At 36.8% G+C, this 23,183-nt stretch overlaps 1 protein-coding gene across 1 annotated transcript in view; it reads left to right on the top strand.

The window, feature by feature from the left end:
- Positions 1-23,183, top strand: part of LOC306848810 (copine-8-like) — a gene marked incomplete at both ends in the record, with an annotated part of 76,221 nt that overhangs the window by 23,985 nt on the left and 29,053 nt on the right. Inside the window, 4 exons of the mRNA XM_079383570.1 lie at positions 860-899; positions 1,836-1,850; positions 2,008-2,084; positions 14,992-15,055. Of these exons, the coding sequence (XP_079239696.1) occupies positions 860-899; positions 1,836-1,850; positions 2,008-2,084; positions 14,992-15,055 (196 nt within the window). The remainder of the gene's footprint in view (positions 1-859; positions 900-1,835; positions 1,851-2,007; positions 2,085-14,991; positions 15,056-23,183) is intronic.

The following is a 23,183-nucleotide window of genomic DNA, read 5'->3' as shown; positions in this document are numbered from 1 at the left end:
GGGTGATAAATATTTTAGATGAGTTTTATCCTCAATCTTCACGCAGCCGTTCAAACGCAAATGTGTGACGCGGGATCCCAGATGATTTACAACGTGTTCTTCCCGTCCCGCGCCCAACTGTCCATCTCGTTCTCATTCACCTTCTTAAATGGGCTCTGCTGAGTAGAAAAAGGCCTGCTGCACTGCAGGCTGGACTTAATTGGAGAGTTCAGAATGCTGTCAGCGAGAAACCTTCCACGATTATGCGAATTCCTGCTTATACCAATGCAAATATTCACAGAGCCAACCAGCTGTGCCCCAGAACAGCACTTCCACTCAAATTTTAACAGCATCAAGAATTTAAATGCACACTAAGGGGGATCTGATTTAAAGGGAAATGTATCTTTTTTTCATTATAGCGAAATATCTAAAATAACAGTATATTCTATTGTTTGGACAGAATTATGGCAACAACCAGATGCAAATTAAAGTTTTGATATTTAAAGACAATGCATCACACAATGCATCTGAAGGAGTGACACCTTTTCTTCTGATATTGTGTCATGCAGCCAAGACATTTTGATTAAATATTACAAGGTCATTTTATTTTTAAATGAAACATGCACAGATAAATTGTTCTCAATATCTATGACATGGTTTTAGAAAATAGATGTTAATAGGCGGAATTTTCATTCCATGCTGACTTAAAGAAATGTTCTGTACAAGAAATCAAAATATTAGCTTTATGGATGATTTAGTTCATAGGAATTCCAGATCAAATAATGTGAGGATGGTTGAGCAAATTAAGCTGTTATTCAAGAGAAAATGGAACATGCCATCAAATAACAATACCAACTGAAGCTGTTTTGTTGGATTTCAGATATGACATTGACTCAAAAAGTCCTGATCTGGCCAAACACGTGAGTGTATAGAAGCACTTTGTATATGTTTTTTGTTTATATGTGCATGTGTGTTTGCTTGGATGTAAATCAAAGTTCTTTGTGTTCATTGGCAATTGCAATTTTGACATGCATGCTCTTCATTGTGCGGTTGGTTTTATGCAATCTGAAATGACTGAAAAATGACATTTTGTATCATTATCAAAGCTGTGCAAAACTGAAGAAGTGAAGTTAAACTCTCTTTGACTTCTGAAGGGTCTGAATGTATCCTGTAGTGTGCTTGAATATTTTGGAAATACAGACAATTTGTTCCCTATTAAACTGATGAAAGGCAAGCTAAAAATATATAATGACAAGATATTGAGAGATGTTTTCACTAAACACTTGCACCACATTTTCAGTTTAAAAACAGTCATTGTCTTTCTTTGTATGCAAATTAGACATTTGCTTGGTGCAATTAATGAAATATCAAATATATAAATGAAATAATTTTATATAGAAAGTTATATAAGTGCTATAAAATAATAGGTTGCATCATACTTGATTTCCATAATTATATTCAATAAAACAGGTACCAAAACTAAGCAGACAGTGTGAAAATAAACAACTCTCAGTTGGGGCAAATTATGAATTATGATTTTGTATAGAACCACCCGAATGTTTTGTGCGTGTGTGTCTGTCTGTTCATTTTCATTTTTCATAGAAATTCAGATTTATGGTTTGGTTTTCTCGCTTTCTTTTGCAATCAGTGATCATCGTGGGTGTTTTTCCCTTTCTCTCTTCTCCAAGATCCTTTCTCACTATTCTCTAACTCTCTTTTTTTTCTCTTCTATCCTCTTCGGCCTGACTTCTTCAATTCGTTTTTTTTTTGTTTTTTTTGTTTTTTTTTGTCTTTTTGGTTACATGATATGCTCTGTTGTTATTGTTATATTTGCGGCGTTACCTCCCTACTGGAAGCCCTCCGATTTGAACGTACGTCTCTGCCTTGCACTCCTAGACTTTTCTCTTTACCGGTACAATTCATTTATGCCCAGAACCACCCTGACTCACTCTGCTGTCTCGTCTTTACTTCCTATGTGCCTGTCCCGCCTCCTCTGGGCCTTCTTTTGTTCGGGCCACCCTTCTGTAGGACTTCCTGGGTCAGACCTTCTGCACTCTGGGTGAGATAGTGGGTTCATCAGGCAGTCATCTGGAAAAGCCTCTGGGGTAAGAAGCTAATGCACTGTTCTATGAGCCAGTCTTACACACTCGATCAGATTGGGATGTATTCAAAGTTAGAGAAGCTGTATGGGCTCAGCGGGCTCAGCGACTGTGCCTGAAGCCATCTCAGATAGATTACTGGCCATAGGATACAGTGAAATTACTTTCTATGCAGCTGTTCTGAAGTAGATCACCTTAATTCCTATTGAGTAGCTATCTATCTACACTGTAAAAATGGGGAATTACATTTTCTGCAGCATATTGGTGCATATTGATGTTTTTGGGGGCACTAGGACGTTATTTTGACCCATTATTTTGTACAGTTTCAGTGTGTTCGGCCCTTTTTCATTCAGCACTCAAGTTATTGTTTTAGTCTATTTATTGCTGAACTACAGTGTGTGTGTGCAACCAGTGCCAAAGCTTGTTTTACTAATGAGTCATCTTTTGCTAATTAAGTCATAAACACGTGATGCATTTTTTCTTCATTAACTTTATAGCTGTATGAAGCACACAGGCCTTGTATTTTAACCTTGACCAAAAATCTATCATGCTCTTATTTGATCAGTTTAACCCGTCTTTCTGTTCAGATCTTGCTGAAATGAGCCTGGTGTTCTCCTGTCGTTTAGAGCGTTATAGCTGTGGAATGATGATGGATCTATCCTCACCATCTGTGTCTTATGTCAGTGTAGCAGATTAGGTTTGTCGGTGCAGATTGCAAGCGTTAATGGAACACAACCAGAGACTTCCATTTGCCATTTATTGCTAAAGTATCCGTCATGCAACCCTAGAGTTGGAGGTTTCTATAACTACAAGCCATGGTATTTCTTAACATAATCTCTTTAACTTTTACAAATTTATTTAATTGATTCCCAACAGTGTCATACCGTGAAAACACGTGCATCTAGTTTCATGGCTATATATAAATATACTCTAAATATAACCAGTTAAATTATATTTTTTACACTACTTGCCTAATTTGACAATCACAGATCGAATCAGAAGTGATTTTTACTGTTTTTTTCTTTATTGCCTAATATTTCACCTCAAACAAGCACTTAACTGAGATATTTGTTAGGTAAATTACAATTTTATCTTTATTTGTTGGCTGTGATGGAAAGGATGCCACAGCTGAGAGATTTTGTGTAATTTGTATAGATAATTTGTGTAGAAATGGCAAAAAGAAGCATTTTTTGTAAGACTATTTAATACTGTGTATTTTATGTAATTATCATAGTTAGATTTCTTATTTTTAATTATAATTCACCCATAAAACTAAAAGTGCTTCTAGTTGAAGAAACACACTGGTTCAGTTAACATTTAAAGAGACATTTTCCCTCCATTTGCTGGAACTGTTTTAATTTGGTACTGCTTGGACACAATGCTAAGAGGATACAAACGAGCTGAAGTTTAGGAGAGAGATGTAATGATTGCAGGGTTTAGTTAGCCTGTATATACACTACTGAGTGAGTGCTAGGGGTGGAGCAGACCCTATTGATCAACCTCAAACACCCACTCAATCTCATACTGCACTGAGGCGTGTGAATTGCTTTCATTTATGGGCATTGTTTGTGCAGAAAGGAGGGTGTGATTGGAGGTACTTGGTTGTGGAGAAGAGATCGGCCAGTAATGATGAGCTTTTCTGCTCAAAATCTGTGGGAGTTTAAAAGCTTTAAGCCCGGTACACACCAAGCCGACAGTCGGCCGTCAGGCAGTTTTTGTTCGTCGGCCGACTAAGTTTTCTCAGTGTGTTCCGCGCCGTCGGCTGAATTTGGTCCTCGTCTGCTTTTTTTGAATCGCCGTCGGAGTTTGTCGGTCTGATCATTCTGATTGGCTTTTCAACTGGCGAACCAGTGCGTGAGAAAGGTGCAGAATGGAAGTGCTACTTGACTGTTGGGTGTCGAGCGTCGGCTTGGTGTGTCAGGGCAACTTTGGACCCCGACCCTGCAGTCTGCTTTCGTCGCCACTAGTTCGTCAGCGTCGGCTTTGTGTGTACCGGGCTTTAGGGGTGAATTTGAACCCCTGATCTCTGTACAGTTTCCCCAGACTGTGTTAAACTAGATGGAGACAGACAAAGAAGGGTGAGGGCTGGAACACAGAGAGGCTGCTTTTACACAACAGCAGAAAACGCTTGTCAGTCCTGTTTTAGAGAGCTAAATATGGTTGTGTTTGCACAGAATTCAGTTAGTTGTCAGAGTAACAACTGGTTTCTACGAAGAAGTGACTGTCTTAAATTTTTAGGACTCGCAAATGCAGTCTGACAGCAGGTTTGTTGGATAGAATGAACGGTACTGCAGTCACTGTTTTCTGCAGTGTCTCTGACATACAATGCTGTGCAAGTCTAGAAGTTTCACGAAAAATATTTATTTCTTCTGATAAGAGTTGCTAGGTCAGTAGAAGAGTTTTTAGTGTACCAAATATTCCTTGTGTAAAAACCAGTGAAAGGCTAAGGGTCTCACACCAAATATTGATTTGATTAGTTCATAGCAACTTAATAGAAATTAAAAAAAAATTAATGACATTATTTCATAAGTGGCTACACTTTTGCACAGTATTGTACATATTACATGAGGCACACATACTGTGTATTGCTGTGGATCTGATAATGTTAGATAAGGATAATGTTTATGTAAAAAAAATAAATGAACAATACAAAATCTATAGTTATCTTTCGCTGTGGTTATAGGCATTATTCCAGGCTTTTTCAAGATTATTGTTCTCCTAAATAATATTCGAAATTAGAATTGGTGTATCCCAAATAATGTTGAAATGAATATCCCTGAAATGCTGAGATGGTCTACTGTTTTTGACAGATTCAAAGTGCAGATAACTCTAATGGCTAATATTGCACACAACCCTACTTTGGAAAATTTGACAATTTGGTTCAGAACTACAAACATTTACATTTTTTAAATTTTTATTCATTTAGCTGACGCTTATATCCAAAGCGACTTACAATTGCTATATATGTCAGAGGTCGCACGCCTCTGGAGCAACTAGAGGTTAAGTGTCTTGCTCAGGGACACATTGGTGTCTCACAGTGGATTCGAACCTGGGTCTCTCACACCAAAGGCATGTTTCTTATCCACTGCGCCATCACCACCCCAAACACAAGCAGAAAAACTTCAAACAGGGCAGATGTGTTAGAACAATGATTGAGAGAGAGTTTTAGGTGAAGTGAATTGAGTTATTAATAATATCTAACTTGATCCATATTATATTTCATCTGCAAAAATATTGTGAACTTTTATAAAGATACACAAAGAAGATCATGTGACTGGAGTAATGATGCTAAAAATTCACAGGAATAAATTACATTTTAAAATATATTCAAATAGAAACAGGTATTTTAAATAAAATATTTAAAATTTTTACTGTTTTTGCTGTATTTTGGATCAAATAAATGCAGGCTTGGCGAGCAGAAGAGACTTCTTTAAAAAAAACATTAAAAATCTTTTCAAAAAGGTTTTGACTGGTAGTGTATACTGAGCCATTAACTTTCAAATGCATTATTTTGCAAAAACATGAGGAAAGTTCTTTGCGTGTAGGACCCCCAACTGGCAGAGCAACATGCTGCTATTTTCTGTCCGGTAAGAATAGTTGACTGTAAATTAAATGTGGAGTGTGTATAAGAGGATATTAAATGTGACAAGTTGATTGACAGGCCATGTATGCAACAGAGTGGTCATTACACTTTCTTTATTGGTGTAAGTATAAGTAGGTGAACTGGGATGCGCACTTGACTTTGGTTTAATTTATTTGAATAGAAAACATAAGGAAGGAGAGGGCAACTTTGTACTTTGTGTGCAATTGAGTAATCAAAAAATACCAAAATTGTGTAAAATGCCTGAATGCAGGATGACCTGCTTTTGAACAGCCTGTCGTCTGTATTACACACACACACACACACACACACACACACACACACACACACACACACACAAACTCTCTAATATCGTCCTCTTTCCACATCTCAATAATTCCCCATAGCCACAGAGCTGTCTTTGTGTATCTATTGCAGGAAACAGACTATAACTTTCCCTCCATCCGTCCTGTGCAACTGATATAGATGCAGTCATCTCTTGAAATGTATCCCTCCGTTGTGTTGAAATAAGTAAATCAGAGACTACACACCTGGCAGCTGAATACAGAGAATTGTATGTTTGGCAATAAACAGGGTGTAAGGAGAATTTAGCCGCAGACTGAACTGTTTTAAAATACACTGCAAAACTAGTCTTATTGGATTTGAATTTCAGCGATGTTAATTAATCATCTCCCCTTCACTGGCTGTGTGCTGAAAGAACACAAAACATTGCCCAGCTTTAGATTCAATTAGAGTTTTCTACTGTTCATATAGGGGATATAGGAAGGGAAGTAACATAAGCCTTATTGAATACAGTACATTTGGCCCATCTGTGCCTTTAAAGCTGTGCCTTTAGTGATGCTGGTTTAATCGGATTGACCCCATTGTAAGGCAATTTAGCTTATTAGTTATTTACAACTATATATACTGTATATATACAGTATATACAAAATTGTAGTTTATTTGTATTTAATAAGAAATAGTCCGCTTATTTTGCATTTACATTGTATGGTAAAGGACAGCTTTGACGTTTGGTTCTTTGTGCCCCACTCAGTTTGAATGGTCATGATGCTCTGGCCCGTGGCATTAGGTTATTATGTCATAACTGATGGATTGGGCCTGTGCTTTATATCAGCGTTAAACAGGACTTGTATGCTTTGACTCTGGAAATGCATTATGCTGAGCTGCATTGACAGATAGAGAGGAAGGGGGTGGAAAAAAGAAAGGGAGAGAGAAATATGGGCCAGCGAATCTTATCTAGGCCTCAGATTGGATACTCTGGTGGGACATCACAGCCATGTGTTTCTGACTGCGGGCTGTTTGAGCTTTTTACTGAAGAAAAAAGTATTTCAGGTTTAAATGGTAACAAGACAGAAAGCCCAAGTAACTCTGAGCTGTAAGAGAACAACAGACAGGGTGGAGGAATAGATTGCAAGCTTTTGCCCAAAATGATGGACCCAATCTCCAAAAAAATCACCCCATTAAATACAAACGGGTTGTTACTCTGATACACAGGAAATATTTCTACCTGATCTGACTATTACAGTCTACTTTCATTGGAGGAAGATCAATTCAATCATATACAGTTTATATAAACTAACTAAACCGTCCTTTCTTTTTTTTATAGGTCCCCATAACAAAATGAAATTTTAAGTCATTCTGTCACATTCAGAGTGCTCAGGACAGGAAATGCATTTTCCATTCCATCTAGTGCAGCACTCTGGGCTAGGGTCGTTTATGAAAGGCAATTGTTATAATAATGTATACATTGAGTGCTCGTCTGAGTTTTTAAACAGCTGACAGACCATGTAAAATGCCTCCAGTACCAGAAGCAAATTCCTCCTGTTGTCATTTGGACAGTAGCTGATTTGTTCCCTTAGTGGTCAACACAAGGGCAAGACAGATGTCTCAGGAGAGCGCACTGCCATCTCAGTGACCTCTGACTTTCCTCTTTTGACTACTCTGACATGCTAACAGTGCCATATTGTTAAACAGACTCCACTATAGACGGCAGCATAGCCATAAGGACAGATAGATATGAATGCTATCAATCACTACACACGGTCAGGTAGCAATGCTAGAACGAAGAAAATGCATCATGCAAATGACTCACTGAAGAATATCCCATTCAAGGATATCCAGATACTCAAAGAGTAAGCACAATTTCAGGTCTGTAACAAACAACCTCTTCTCTCCTGCTAGATGAATGGCTTGCGTTTAGCAGAGGTAGACTCTGTGCTCCGTCATTATGTTGAATCGATTGCCACATCTAAGATTTGTTTTATGACTAACATTTAATTGCAGACATGCATGCATTCAATTTAATATCTTTATTTCCAGACTCAAGGTCCATTAGCAAAAGACAGACAATACAAACCAAAACAGTAATAAAGACAAAAAAAGACAGTTATGCCAATACTTCCTCATAGAGCACTGATATCGCACTTCAGTAAGCCTAGGATTTGTCAACAACATTATAATATTATTATGTGAATTTTCCAGCCGACAAATAAATTTATACATCAAATTTCTCATTAAAGCAGGGAATGATTGTACTTTTGCCTTACAAAATAAATCACTTGCACTGCACCATCTTGGTTTTTTCAGCAGGATCCTCATACAGTCATTGTACGCAACCTGAAGCTTACAGAGGCTCTCTTTCTTAAACTTAACCCACAAAGGAGCAGTATAAAAAGAAGTACAATACATTCTTGCACAATAAACAATAATAGTTCATTTGAAGCTTGTTCGACTGCGATGCGTCTTAAGTAGCTCTGGATGCTGAAAATGAGTCTTCATTATGGTAAAGACATGGCTGGTTAGCCTGGAGGTTTCATATTAATTATGGATTATATAGCCATGTGCAAATCATATACAGAGCTTCAATTTTCTTTGCTCGTAGTCATTTTGCAGCTGTTTAGGCCATTGAAACACTAAAATCCACAAGTGGTGGAGAACGGTGCACCAATCTTAATTCAAATCCGTGTGTATTTAAGGATTATGGATGCCTGTCTAAGTATGAAAAGCAATTGGATTTAAGTTATAATCTCATTGCAACCCCTTGTTGAGTTCTGGAGCTTTCTGTAATGCAGCCTGACTGTGACTCGCTCGCCGCAGTGAATCAGCGAACCGTTATATTTCACTCTCCGCTCCGATTGTCTTAGTTTCACATGAAATGAGTCTGGATAAACTTATTCACTTAATCTCTTTGTTTAGACAGATGAATGTAAATGTTCCTAACAGACCAATGGTCTGTGAATGCACAGCGTATCGCTCTCAAACATGACTGTTTATTTCAGGTAGTATGATTACATACACACTCACATACTCAGAGACACATGAATAATTTAATCTGCCTTTCTCTGTTTTCTCTAATTGTATTTTCTTTTGCATGTTCAATGCATATTATCTTATATATTTCAACTCTCTTGGGCAGCTCATGTTTGAAAACCCCTGGCATAGAGAACATTATTTGGCCACTCATTGTAAGGCCTGATGAGTACCATTGAAAGTGAAAGTGACATACAGCCAAGTATGGAGACCCATACTCGGAATTTGTGCTCTGCATTTAGCCCATCCAAGTAGTGAACATACACCCGGAGCAGTGGGCAGCCAATGCTGCGGCGCCCGGGGAGCATTTGGGGGTTCGGTGCCTTGCTCACCTCAGTTGTGGTATTGCGGGTGGAGAGAGTGTTGGTTATTCACTCTCCCACCTACAATCCCTGCTGGATCCGAGACTTGAACCCACGACCTTCGGGTTACAAGTCTAACTCTCTATCCACTAGGCTAATCTCCTCCATTTCTTTTTGCTCCATTTTTCTTTTTCCTCTCTCACCTGCCAACCTGTTGTCTGCTTAAATACCAACATAATTCTTCATCCTAATGATGAAATGTGCAAACATCTCCAGAAACCTCACTACCTGCTGTGTGATGATAATGCTGGCTAGCGTTAAATACTGTCATACATCTACTTCAGTCATGTGGGATGACATTTAAGCATTTTCGATTACCCAGAGGGCTTTTGGAAGGTTTAAGACATCATGGGACTCCACGTTTAATTACAATGCAGTTTATTTTATTCTTTGGTACAGTATACAGTGTTCCCTGACTCATTAGGGAACACTGGGGAAATGGGGGCCTAATCTCTAACCATTAGGCCACGACTTCAAATGGGGAAGTCGTGGCCTAATGGTTAGAGAGTCGGACTCGTAATCCACAGGTTGTGGGTTCGAGTCTCGGGCCGGCAGGGATTGTAGGTGGGGGGAGTGAATGTCCAGCGCTCTCTCCACCCTCAATACCACGACTGAGGTGCCCTTGAGTAAGGCACCGAACCCCCAACTGCTCCCCGGGCGCCGCAGCATAAATGGCTGCCCACTGCTCCGGGTGTGTGTTCACGGTGTGTGTGTGTTCACTGCTGTGTGTGTGTGCACGTTTGGATGGGTTAAATGCAGAGCACGAATTCCGAGTATGGGTCACTATACTTGGCAGTATGTCACTTCACTTCACGGATATGAAGAGAAATCTCCCCTTATTATAAACCCTGGACTCTTTGTCAACACTTTGATGAATAGCTTCTGATATAGCATGTAGAATTACCTCACAAGCCTCAAGTAGCGAGCAATTTGTTGCTACGAATGCCATGATGAAGAAAAGGCTGCAACAAAGTCTGAAAACATTCAGCGTAATACCAACTAACTCCTCTCCCTCGGCCGACTTTCTTTCATCTGCGATCAGTATGTAAAAATATTCCCCCTGTTCCTTAAGGACAGGACTTGGTGCGCATACTTTGTTAAAGGACTGTTTGATCATAGCGAACAGGTTGGGCTGTGTGATGTTGACTTATAAGTAATTTGGCTTTGAATGGCGGATTTGGGACAGTATCATTGATCCTCTGAATCTCTGTTGGCTCCAGTTAAAGGTTAGAAAGTTGATATCAAGCTCTCGGCTATGTGCAAAAAGATGCCTTGATCACCTTCCTCATGCTGATGTGCACTCTAGATCATTGTTATTGCTTGTGTCAACATTATCAAGCTTTCTTTTGGCAGGTGCAATGCTGTAAATGCCAACAGAATCTGCCAATAATCAAATCAGTTTGTGTCTAATGTATACTTAATTATTGCATACTAAATATGAATAAAAATGAAAAGGTTTTGTACTGTTTAAATGTCAAAAGTTGACTTTTCAGTAGTCTGTTTGACAGCTAAGAAAATCAAGAATCAGTGGAGATAGTTTAACTTTCAAAAGTTTGGGGTCAGTAAGTCTTTTTATTCAGAAATAATTAATTCAATTGATTGCAAGTGACAGGAAAGAATTCAAAAACTTAGAGGAGATTTCAAATAAAAGCTGTTAAAATAAACTTTCAGCAAGAATCTTGAAACAATGTATCACGGTTTTCACAAAAACATTAGGCTGCACAACTGTTTTAAACACTGACAATAATAAGCAATGTTTCTTGAACAGAAAATCAGTAGCCTATTAGAATGATTCCTGAAGGATCATGTGACACTGATGCCTGGAGTAATGAATCTGAAAATCCTGCTTTGTATCATAGGAATAAATTACACTTTAAAATATATTAAAATAGAAAACATTTATTTTAAATTGTAATAATATTTCAAAATATCAGTTATCACTGTATAAAATTAATGCATCCTTATTTAATGTAACAATTATATTATAATGTATGTAATTATATGTAATTATATGTTGTTTTCTATATCAAGAACCCTTAACACTATCATCACATGAGAGAAGTCAATCTGAACTGACAGTGTCTGTATTCTTACTCTCCACATTTTGACGGCTGAGAAATCTTCATTTTCTGCCAATGTGAACCTTAACCAGTTTAGATGATTTGGTTTGGTTCCAGGCCATGATATTGCTTCAATTGCACTACTGTATGCAGTTCAATTAGATTTTTTATAGCTTTTTCAATTTAAACTAGATGAAAGGAAAATTAAACTGATGAGTTTGCATTAATAAGAATAACAGTGTGCTGTGTTCAGTGTTAGCTGAAGGCACCATGGGGTTCAGATGTTTGATCAGACGCTAATCAATTGGGAATGCAGCAGGGAGAGGTGTGAGTGCCATTGATTTTGCTCTTCTGCAGAGCACAACTAACACACAGTGTTAAAGGGGACATCAGATGCCCATTTTCCACAAGTTGGTATGATTCTTTAGGGTCTTCATGAAATGTCTGCAAAATACTTTGGTTAAAATTACTCAATAACAGTGGTGGCTGGTGCTAAAAAATGGGGGGGGGGGGCAAACAAACTTAATCACACTGTTAATGCAACAGCATTACTGAATGCTGTTAAATAACCATTTAACAAGTGACATGACAATGAATCGTTACTGCTTAAAAATGTAAGTTGAAAGTTCAACTGTTAAAGTGTAAAATAAGATACCAAGTCAGTGAATTTGTTTTTAATGTGTGCATATTATCTGTAAAGTAATCATTAAACATTTGTAACCATTCAAAAAAATATTAGCCATTTATATTAATGTAATTCAGAGATAATGTTGTCCACACGAGAGAGCACAGGATAGCAAATCCTTCAAGATAAAGTGTGAAAATTTTCATTTTTTATAAAAAAACTGCATATAAATTGCATATAAATTATATTTTCATAAGGTTTAATAAAGTCCAATGTAATAAGTATGCAAAAACTCCTAAAGCTCCTATTTTTTATCATAATTTTAATGTTATTGACTAATTTGGCAAATTGGCAATTTTGTGATTATTTTGCAATATATATATTAGGCTTCTTCCCTGGCTAACTTGATGGGGGTGGCGTCCCAGCGACCCCCTACTGACCAGCCGTCACTGCTCAATGGTCGTGTAAAACAACACCCTTTTTACCTTGTCAAAAATAGCTCTGTTCACAACGATAAAATGATAATGAGCTATTGCTCACCTCACCCCTCTCTTCTGTTTTTTTTTTTGTGTATTTGGTGGTGCGTTACCATCAAAAACAAAACTAATGTTAGACACTTATGTTCACTTTTACAGTACGTCAAACTACAAAACACCTGCATTGCTTAAGAGACATTATTCTCACTATAGCTGCTCAAGCATGGAGAAAATGGCAGACAGCATACAACGGGCTCAGGAAGGAAATTTGCTAATATTTGCTGACTGTCCGTCAGCAGACGTGGGCGGGGCCTGAGCAATATGACGTCATTGTGCTCAGAAACTCAAAACGGCTTGATAATTGAGACTGTTTAGTTTTTTGAGGGGTTAAAAAAAGGAGTGAATGAATTTTTAGCATTATAGGGTGGCTGTGTTCACACACTGCTAAGACACATTTATATACAAACACCGTATAAAAATGAATGTCTCCTTTAAAAGCAACTTTCCAAATAAACAAATGGCCATGCCATTGGGGTTTGTAATAGGAAACACTTCACACAGAACCACATTTCAAACAGTTTCATCATTTTTATTCTCCTGTCACAGCGAATGGTTGTATGTACAGCAACCTGTGAATGAATATGGGGATAAAAGACAGCTCCACTTGTGTAACAGTTGTCTGTTTGTTCATGTATTGGCAATTACAGAGCAACATGTTTTAATATTGCTGTCAGTTGTTAGCTTTCATCTTTTTGGAAGCCTGTCTCTGAGAGCACTAATCAGGGTATGACCCTAGAAAATGAGTTGAACTTCATCAGTTAACCCTGTTTACTTGGTTCATGTTCAAGAATTGGATCAAATAATTTGTTTGGCTCAACATCTTAACACTCTGTCATTGATTCAAGGGCAATTTGTTCAGACACTACAGAAAAGTAACTGGAGAACTCATAACAAACCAAAGTTTTTAAGTTTAAAAAAAAAAATAGGTTTCATCTAACAAGTCCTCTCTAATACCTAAGGGAAAAACATGAGCAGCAGCAAACACTGACCTTTCTAACCTACGTTGTGGAGGTGAGACTGAGGTAGTTCAAAACAACTATGGTGATCCAGCATCTTCATAAGGTTAATGGGGAAACCGGCCTGAAATCCATTGTGCATCTGAATTATTCACCAAGTGTAATTTTTTTTACAGAAGTGTTTCCTATAAAGGCAGAGGGTAAATTGCTCCCTCGCTTGTCCTGAGGCCAAAAGCTCATTTCACATCCTTTCAGTGACTTGAGTGGAACTGGCCAGCTTTTAATTGCTTCAGATTGTGAATGTTTTTTCCGCTAGCCCTTTGAACTCAAAGCTATTTAAAAATAGTAATATAATACAATATAATACTTTTTATTCGGCAAGGATGTATCAACATTTACAATAAAGACATTTATAATGTTACAAAAGATTTATATTTCAAAGAAATGCTGTTATTTTGAACTTTTAGTCAAGGAATTCTGAAAAAGATGTATGTCAGTTTTCACAAGAATATTTTGCAGCACAAACATTTTCATCAGTTATGACAGTAAAAAATATTTCTTGAGCACCAAATCAGTTTAACCGGAATGATTACTGAAGGTTCATATGACACTGAAGATTGGAGTAATGATTGCTGATAATTCATCTTTGCCATTACAGGAATACATTGCAAAAAATATATTAAAATAGAAAACAGTTATTTTAAATTATGAATGTAATTTACAATATTACTGTTTGCTCTCTGTTTGATGAAACAAATGCAACCTTGGTGAGAGACTACTTTAAAAAAAATAATGGAGCCCAAACTTTTTTTTGACTGTATGTGTGTACTGTCATGTGACGTTGTTACACACATATTTTACAACAATTCCACATAATGTTTATAGCAATACAAAACATGGAGCTGAGTACTTTAATGCATTGTTACTTGTTCATCTGTAACCCTAAGGAAACATGAGAGAATGCATTTTCTTTGCACATAGAGGGGTCAGCATGAAATCTTCTAGTTGATTGTGCACCAGTTGATGCCTAAATTTAGGATCTTGTGTGATTGATAGAGATAAACTGGTATGAATCAGCCAAAGATTTAAGCTTTACAACATCCTGAACACTTCCTGAGGCAGAGGTTTATTTTAACACTTGATGGTTGCTGTTTGTTGACTGCACAGGATGTATTCAGGGCAAAACAATGATCTGAACTGAAATATTCAGTTTTTGTCAGCACACAACATGACAGTGATCTCCAGCTCCCCACTATATCATCTCGGCTTAGAAACAGTTCTGATATTACTATTCTGAAATTCTGCTGCTGTTATATGTAGCCATGCAGCCATGAAATGTCTTTAACCATAATTATATGCAAATCAGGTCATTATTAGGAGAATTTTTTTTACACTATTCCTGCCCTACTGTTCCCAATAACTCAAAACTGTGCACTAATGCACCTTATGTGTTATTTTTCTCAGTGGCATCCCTGGGAAGAATTGTGGTACCATTATTCTCACTGCAGAGGAACTCGGAAACTGTCGGGTAAGTCAGCAGTTTTACTTTATCCTCCAAAGAATAGTTTTACTCTGAAATATTTGTTTTTTCAACCCCTTTTCTCTTCGAAATGCTTGCAACTATTCAGCAGTGAAAACCTTTACTGAAATGATTCACTTTGATAAGAAAGCTGACAGATATACTCTTCAGATCAGACCATTCACTGCCTGGCAGCCAAATTCTGGCAGACGTTATTCCAGAGAAATGAAATGTTTCCACAGACAAAAGGGTAACAAAAACTAGTGCTGTCAAACGATTAATCGTGATTAATCGCATCCAAAATAAAAGTTTTTGTTTACATAATATATGAGTGTGTATTGTGTATATTTATTATGTATATATAAATACAAACACATGCATATATATATTTAAGAAAAATATGTTATGTTTATATATTATATATATTTATATATTTAGTGCTGTCAAACAATTAATCGTGATTAATTGCATTCAAAATAAAAGTTTTTGTTTACATAATATATGAGTGTGTACTATGTATATATTTAAGAAAATTAAATATATTTATATATAATATAAAATATAATAATATACATGTATAAATGTATATACATGTAAATATTTTCAAAATATATAATTTATGTGTGTGTATTTATATATACATAATAAATAACCCCCGTACACATACACATATAATATAAACAAAAACCTTTATTTTGGATGCGATTAATCGCGATTAATCGTTTGACAGCACTATATATAATATAAAATCCAATAATATAAATATATAAATGTATATACATGTAAATATTTTCAAAACATATACTGAATGTGTGTGTATTTATATATACATAATAAATAAACACAGAACACACATATATTATGTAAACAAAAACTTTTATTTTGGATGCGATTAATCGTTTGACAGCACTAGTAACAACATTTGAACACCAAAGCCACCTTTAAATACTTTTATTTCCATCTTACTGAAAATTTTTTATTAAATCATAAATAATGGATTAACAGAAGCCATGGTATTTGTAGTCACATGTTTGCATCATTATTTTATACTTCTAACATGCATTATTAACCGTCTTTTACACTGGCTATTTACATTTTTCTGATTAACTAAATAAAGACCAGAACAGGCTTGATGTAGCAGCAACTGAAAAATGACTGAGCATTTGATCTACTGTTTTGAGCTTTTTAATACACAACGAAGGCTTTGTTTGTCTCCCCTGTTCTTCTGAATACTTTCAGCTGGTATTTTAAGACCAGAACTTATTGAACCAAAGGATCATGGAATTGGCATCAAGGTTTTCAAGGAGGAATGAACACACAATGGAATGTTTCAGCAACTGGTATCACAGCTTGAGTGAAAATAATCTTAAAATTGTTTTCAAAAAATCAAAGTGAGATATGGATTGTGTACCAATTATGGATTGTGTACCCTCTGAACCAATTCAAGAGTGATGATGTCTCTATGAAGGTAAAATGACGTCAAAAAGATTTGCATGCGCAGGGTAAGATTTGTGAAAATGTATAAGTTAGCAAGCGTAAATTAATTTTGCATGCGCAAGAAAAGATTTTTAAAAGTGTTTTGAACCAATCAGATAAGAGTAAATCGAGAGTCAGCGAGATCCTCATTTCATTGGCTGCAAGAAGAAGGTCCCGCCTTCCACTCGCGCTTGCAAATCTGAAATCAGTGAGAGAATCGTGCCAAAACTGCAAGCGCAAAGACTCAGACGTACATAGCGGGTTATTTGGGGAACATTTTGCCTTACGCAAGCAAGAAGTCATTTAGACAGTTGCAATGATTTTTTTTTCTCCACACACATATTAGTTTTACGCGGTCAATCCGTATTGCAGCTCTTGATACGGTGTTTTCGCTTGCAAAACGCTGTGCACAGGCTTGCAATACTTTTGGCTGTATTTGGGTGAAACAACAGTGCCAAAAGTGTAAGCGCAGAAAAATGGAAGCCAGAAGAATACAGATCATATTTATTTTGCCTTAGCATGAATTTGCAGTTTCACAATACATGAATTACACTTACAAAAAACAGTAAAATTCTGCTAATCTTTTTTTCTTACACTTGAAATGCGATTTAAACTTTTACAAATCTTTTTTTTGTGCATGCAAAATTAATTTATGCTTGCTATCTTATGTACATTTTCACAAATCTTACCCTGCGCATGCAAATCTTTTTGACGTCATTTGACCTTCATACGTCTCCCCCTTTCTAAGAATTTATTTATCCCTTTCTGTTTTGTTAGACTGCATTGGTTGTCTGGTCCTAAGGACCTGGAGAGGACTAAGTATCCTGCATCTAATATTCTGCTTAAGCATTTTAAACCTCTTCTGACGTCAGTCTTCATTGCTGTTGGACCAAAGGGTCCGATATAGTATCAGTAAATAGCACTAGATGGATATGATGAGAGGGTTCTTATGAATGGGAGTGATCGCTTGGAAAAATGAGAAGCAATAAAATACTAATTAAGAGGCATTTGAAGATATCTGGTTATGTAAACATAAGATAATCAGACCAGAATCAGATTTTCCTGCAGAATTATTTTGATATAGAAAGCTATATAAATATGTATACAAAAATATGATTTTAATAACATTTTTAAATATTTAATTCATAATTTAAGAGTTCGATTTAATATATACAATTTTAAATATGATTTATTGCAACAAAAAAATGAAAAAGAAAATATGTATGATGTTTTGATATGCTCAGCCAGTAATGATACTAATTTAATTTTCATGAAATTCTTGAATTCTTGTTTCATTTCACGTCAGACAGATGTTCATTCAGAATCCACAGTGATGGATTCAATCAGTTTGTTCAGAGTAAAGGAGTTGAAAAATTCCTTTAAATCCTTTTGTTTGATCCATTACAAGAACTGACTCATTTGCTTTGACTACAAGAGTTAGCCAGCAAAGACAAAGAATAACATGTTTTATTTTGCAGTCCTCAGTCATTTTATTTCATCATATTCTCTTTAGACTGCATGGTCAAATATAACCATTCCATTTGTAGATTCAGCGGAGGAGGTCAGACAAAAAAGTTTCTATCTCCATCCCTCCCATCTCTTTATCATGTCTTCTCACTGGAACGTTCCAGTTTCGTCCCTCTGTCTAGTAAAGTTTACTCTGTCACTGGTGATAGTACTCATTAAATCACTGAAATAGCAGTGCAGAGTAAATTACAGCTTTTCCGGGTTGTAAATAGCTATGCTGCGCTGACTACAAGCTCAAACACACACAAAGGACTGCTCATTTGAGCCATCTATTGCACACACTCACAGCCTCACTCAAGCTCATTTGAAATGCTCAAAAAGCTTTTCCCTTCTGTGAGAGTAATATATTGGTACATCTGCTTGATCTATATACATTTCATATGGTAGATCAAAAGATTTTACAGGATGTTATGAAAGGCTGGGTTTTGATCAGGTACATGCAAAGAACATCTATGAGGAAATGCACCATGTGGAGACGAACCCTCCACTTAATAGCAGGAATGAGGTTTGCAAATATCTTCAAAACTCTGTGTCTTTCCAAGAAGTTACATAGATGAATCCCATTCAGAAACCAGATAAAACCTGCAAACCCAAAATAATGAATGAAATGTTTCATCTCTGAAGTACATTGTGGCCAAAGACAGGCAGCTTTAGCTGTGATGTGACTCACTTTGACTGACTGTCATTTATAAACTGTAACTAACTATGCTGTCATTTAAGTTGTTTACTGTTGCTGAAGAAAGAATTGCAAGAAGACAGACGCTCGTGCTCAATTGCTCATAGGCACTGGATTCAAAACTTGCATAGGTTGATATTTTGCGTTTCTCTGCCCAAATTGATTTCACCTCAAATTGATCTTGCCACTAAGGTCTACTCATGGGATCATAATCACTGCGAATGCTTGGTTTGAATGGGGCTGTTAATCATGTGCAAAGTCCTCCACACACTATGGTTTAGTTTCAGTTAAGAAACAATTCAAGCAATGTGTAATGAAATGTAGTGCTCCCTCGGCCATTAAATATAAGGTGAATTGTACCTAGAGCTTGGAAAGACCACTGGCCATGTTCAGCAGTGGATATACCGTTAAGACTAATGACTTCGTATCAGTAAGACCTCACACCATAGATTTATGGCTAATGAGGGTTGTCTCCATTGTGTTGATAACATCCCTCTGGCCTGAGAAGCCTCTAGCAAGCAGGTTAATGATGATGTCAGTCATTACTGAGTGTAATTTGCAAAATGAACTGCACATCATATGAAGGGTTCCTTTGGAAATGTTCTAGATCTCATTCAATCTCTTCTCTCATTCACTCTTCGTCTCTCCTCACTGACTTCAGCCTACAATTTCATCATTCTCTGAATGGCACTCTAAATGCAAGATAGTGTTTAGCGGCTAATTGGTTCAAATGGAATTGATGCTTGTTGATGCCAGGCACAGATTAACCATTTGGGTCACAAAATACCCATTTAGGGGCCACAGACGGTTTTCCTTTTGGATCCCAAGAAATTGCAGGTAATAATAAGAATTAGATTGGTATCTTGATTCATGTTGACTATTATTTTAGTATTATTTATATAAAATTGTTATTGTTATTAATATTTTGAATTCGCTTTTATTTTTTATTTTAATTTTAGTAAAAATTTGAGTGATTTTGCCACTTTTTAATGTATATGTATTTTGCTGCCCTGACATCATTTTAAAAAAAAATGTCAGCTTTATTTGAATTAATTTAGTTTTGGTTTAACAATAACAACACTGTTCATGTGTCAGTGAAGTGCATAATTATTACATAAATTCAATGATGATCTAATGACATTCTATACAATATTGCAGTTAGGTGAGGTCCATATATATTTGGAGACTGACACAATTTTGATAATTTCGGCTCTGTATGCCACCAGAATATAATTAAAATGAAACAATCAAGATGAAATTGAAGTGCTGTTACGTCATCACTAAACACCAGTAACCCACTAGAAGCCATGCATGTCCATGCCATCACACTACTCCACTACTTTCACAGATGAAACATGTTCCAAGCCTTCTCCATACTTTTTTCTTCCCGTCATTCTGGTACAGGTTGATCTTAATTTCAGTTATCCAAAGAATGCTTTTGCATATGTGGTGTTTTTTTTGTTTTGTTTTTTTTTTTTGTCTAAAATAAAACCCTCTGTATTTGCTTTCGTGAAGTCTTCTCTAGATTGTAGACTTTGACAGTGACACACACCTACCTCCTGGAGAGTGTTCTTCACTTGGCTGGATGTTGTGAAAGGGTTTCTCTTTACGGTAGAGAGGATTCTCTGATCATCCACCACTGTTGTCTTCCGTGGACGTCCAGGCCTTTTTATGTTGCTGAGCTCACTAGTGCACCCCCCCCCCCCCCCCCCCCCCCCAAAAAAAATGTACCAAACTGTTGATTTGACACTCCTAAAGTTCTTGCTATCTATCTGGGCCCGTATTCATGAAGAATTTTAATGCAAAAAGTAGCTCCTAGTGACAAAATTCTAAGAAAATTCTTAGAAATGTGGGCGTTTACTCTTAAAATTAAAGAAAAAATCCTAGTAAAGAAAAAAGTCATTCAGAAAGCATCTTAACCCTTAAAAGAGGTCTTAAGGTCAAACTTGTTAGGAGTATGGACGAGGACTTTTAAGGGGCTTAAGAGTTTCTTTAACAGCGGAGAAAATGGACGAAAATTAAGAGGGAGAAGAAATGTGTTGCACACAATGCATGACAGTGAGTTAATAAGACACAACACATTAGTTCGTGCAGGGATCATGTTTGTGACTGACCTTATTAAAGACATGCTAACATCTCAGACTCCGCGCAGAATTGCCATAGCGCCAGAAATCACTACATTAACATATTTGGCAACTGGAAAAATGCAACTATGCAGCAGTGATGATTTGGGTCTGTTACAGCACTTATTAGGCTTATATGTCTCTGTTCATTTCCTATAAAACACAGTAAATATGCATGGCCGGCGCCAAGGCGGCCAAACGAGTAACTGTGCCCCCCCCCCCACTTTCTATCCTCTCCCCTCCTTGCTGAACGCGTTCGATTTTGAAAGCGAAAGTACCGATAAAACAGCGCACATAATGCGATTGCACGCTTTAGCGAGCGTCAGCAACTGCACGAGATCACAGATTGCAGCCCCCCGACACACACACACAACGTGATTTGTGCCCCCCCCCCCCTAGAAATGTAAATGCTCCCCGATGGAGGTGCCCTGGCGCTGGCTCTGTAAGTATGACAGCATGGTAAATAAAAAATAAAGAATATATATACATATATAATGTGTGTGTGTGTGTGTGTGTGTGTGAGAAAGAGCGAGAGGAAAAATTCTACCTGTAATTTCAAAGTGAAGGCTTATAATATACCCTACTCTTAAAAGCACTCTTTTATTTCCTTCTTGACAACCAACCAATCACAGTCTTCAAAAGATTGTGTCATACATAGCAACGGGGTCAACCCCGCCTCCTCACTAAGATGAAAGTTTTTGTCTTTTCCTTACTCAGAGTTGCTCTCAGATCGGTCCCGAATCGCTCTTAAGCTAAGACTCCTACGTAAAAGTTTTTAAGCTAAATTAAGAGTTTTCTGAGAGGATTCTTAGAATCTTTATGAATACGGGCCCAGATATTTTGTTTTTGAAGCCTAGCAATTGTCTGATTCACTTGTATGGAGAGATGCTTTGACCATGTGATGTGGGTTCAGAGCAACAGCTTCTAAATGCAAATGGCACACTTACAATCATCTCCAGGGCCTGAATTCATAAAACATTTTATCTTATCACTAAGAGTTCTCCAAAATAGCAGTAAAAGTTTTTAGATAAGAGTGTTCTCTTAAAACCTATTCACAAAGCTGCTGAGACAAACTTTTACTAAGGAATAGAGAGAAGTCTTAAGCTAAGAGTAAGGGCGGGGTTGACCTCGTTGCTATGGATCATGTCAGCATGCTTACTAACTATGCACACAGTGATTGGCTGATAGGAGAGGGGAGGGGTCTCTGTCAGAGATTTATTCATAGAAATATTGTAGAGCACGATATTATGTTGCCATATCCAAATAAAGTTTTAAAAAATCATGTTAATTGCCACATTCAAATAAAGATTTTAACACGCAGACTAAGTGTCACTAAACAAATATATGTTCAGCTAATTGTCTCTTACATGTATGCTTCTTGTAGCAGATGTATATAAACTGCCTTTTAATTAACAGAGTAGAATAATCATGGCTGATAGTAACGCATGCAAACGTAAAAGAAAACCAAACTGGACTCAAGAACATCTGTTACTTCTTGCCCAAATAGTTAATGAAAAGGATATAATCAAATGAAAATTTGGAGTTGGGATAACCTCCAAACCTTAAAGGTGATACAATTTTAAAGGCTCATTATCGTCAAATGTTTCTAAAATGTTTATATTCTGAGGCAGATTGCCAGCAACAGCCATTTTAGGATATCTGTGAGTTGGTCTTAGTGACTTAGGAGTCCCCTTCACTACTCCTAACATTTCACAGATTTAGGACCTAGTTTTAGTGCTAAAATGCTTTGTGAAATACTCTTATTTCTTAAATTCTTAAATTTAGGAGTCTCTTAAATTTAGGAGTTCTAAAATTAGGACTGTCACACCCACTATTTTTTAGATTTTCTCCTAAATCAGTGACTTAGGAGCTACTTTTAGCCTTAAGATGTTTTGATTTGAGCCTAAAGATTCTAAGAATCCTTTTAGAGAGCTCCTAATTTAGCTTAAAAATTTCTAACTAGGAGTCTTAGCTTAAAAGTGATTCAGGACCAATCTGAGAGCAACTCTGAGGCAAAAAAAAGACAAAAACTTTTATCTTAGTGAGAAGGCAGGGCTGACACCGTTGCTAGCTATGACACAGTCTTTTGAAGACTGTGATTGGTTGGTTGTCCAAGAAGGAAATAAATGAGTGCTTTTAAGAGTAGGGTTTATTATTAGCCTTCACTTTGAAATTTTTATTTACCATGCTGTCATACTTAACGTATTTTATAGGAAATGAACAGCGACATAATAAGTGCTGTAACAGACCCAAATCATCACTGCTGCATAGTTGCATTTTTCCAGTTGCCTAATATGTTAATGTAGTGATTACATCCATTTCTGGCGCTATGGCG

The sequence above is a fragment of the Barbus barbus genome, assembly GCF_936440315.1.
Source record: "Barbus barbus genome assembly, chromosome: 28".
NCBI classification, from domain to species: Eukaryota; Metazoa; Chordata; class Actinopteri; order Cypriniformes; family Cyprinidae; genus Barbus; species Barbus barbus.
This window is presented reverse-complemented; position numbering and strand designations above follow the sequence as displayed.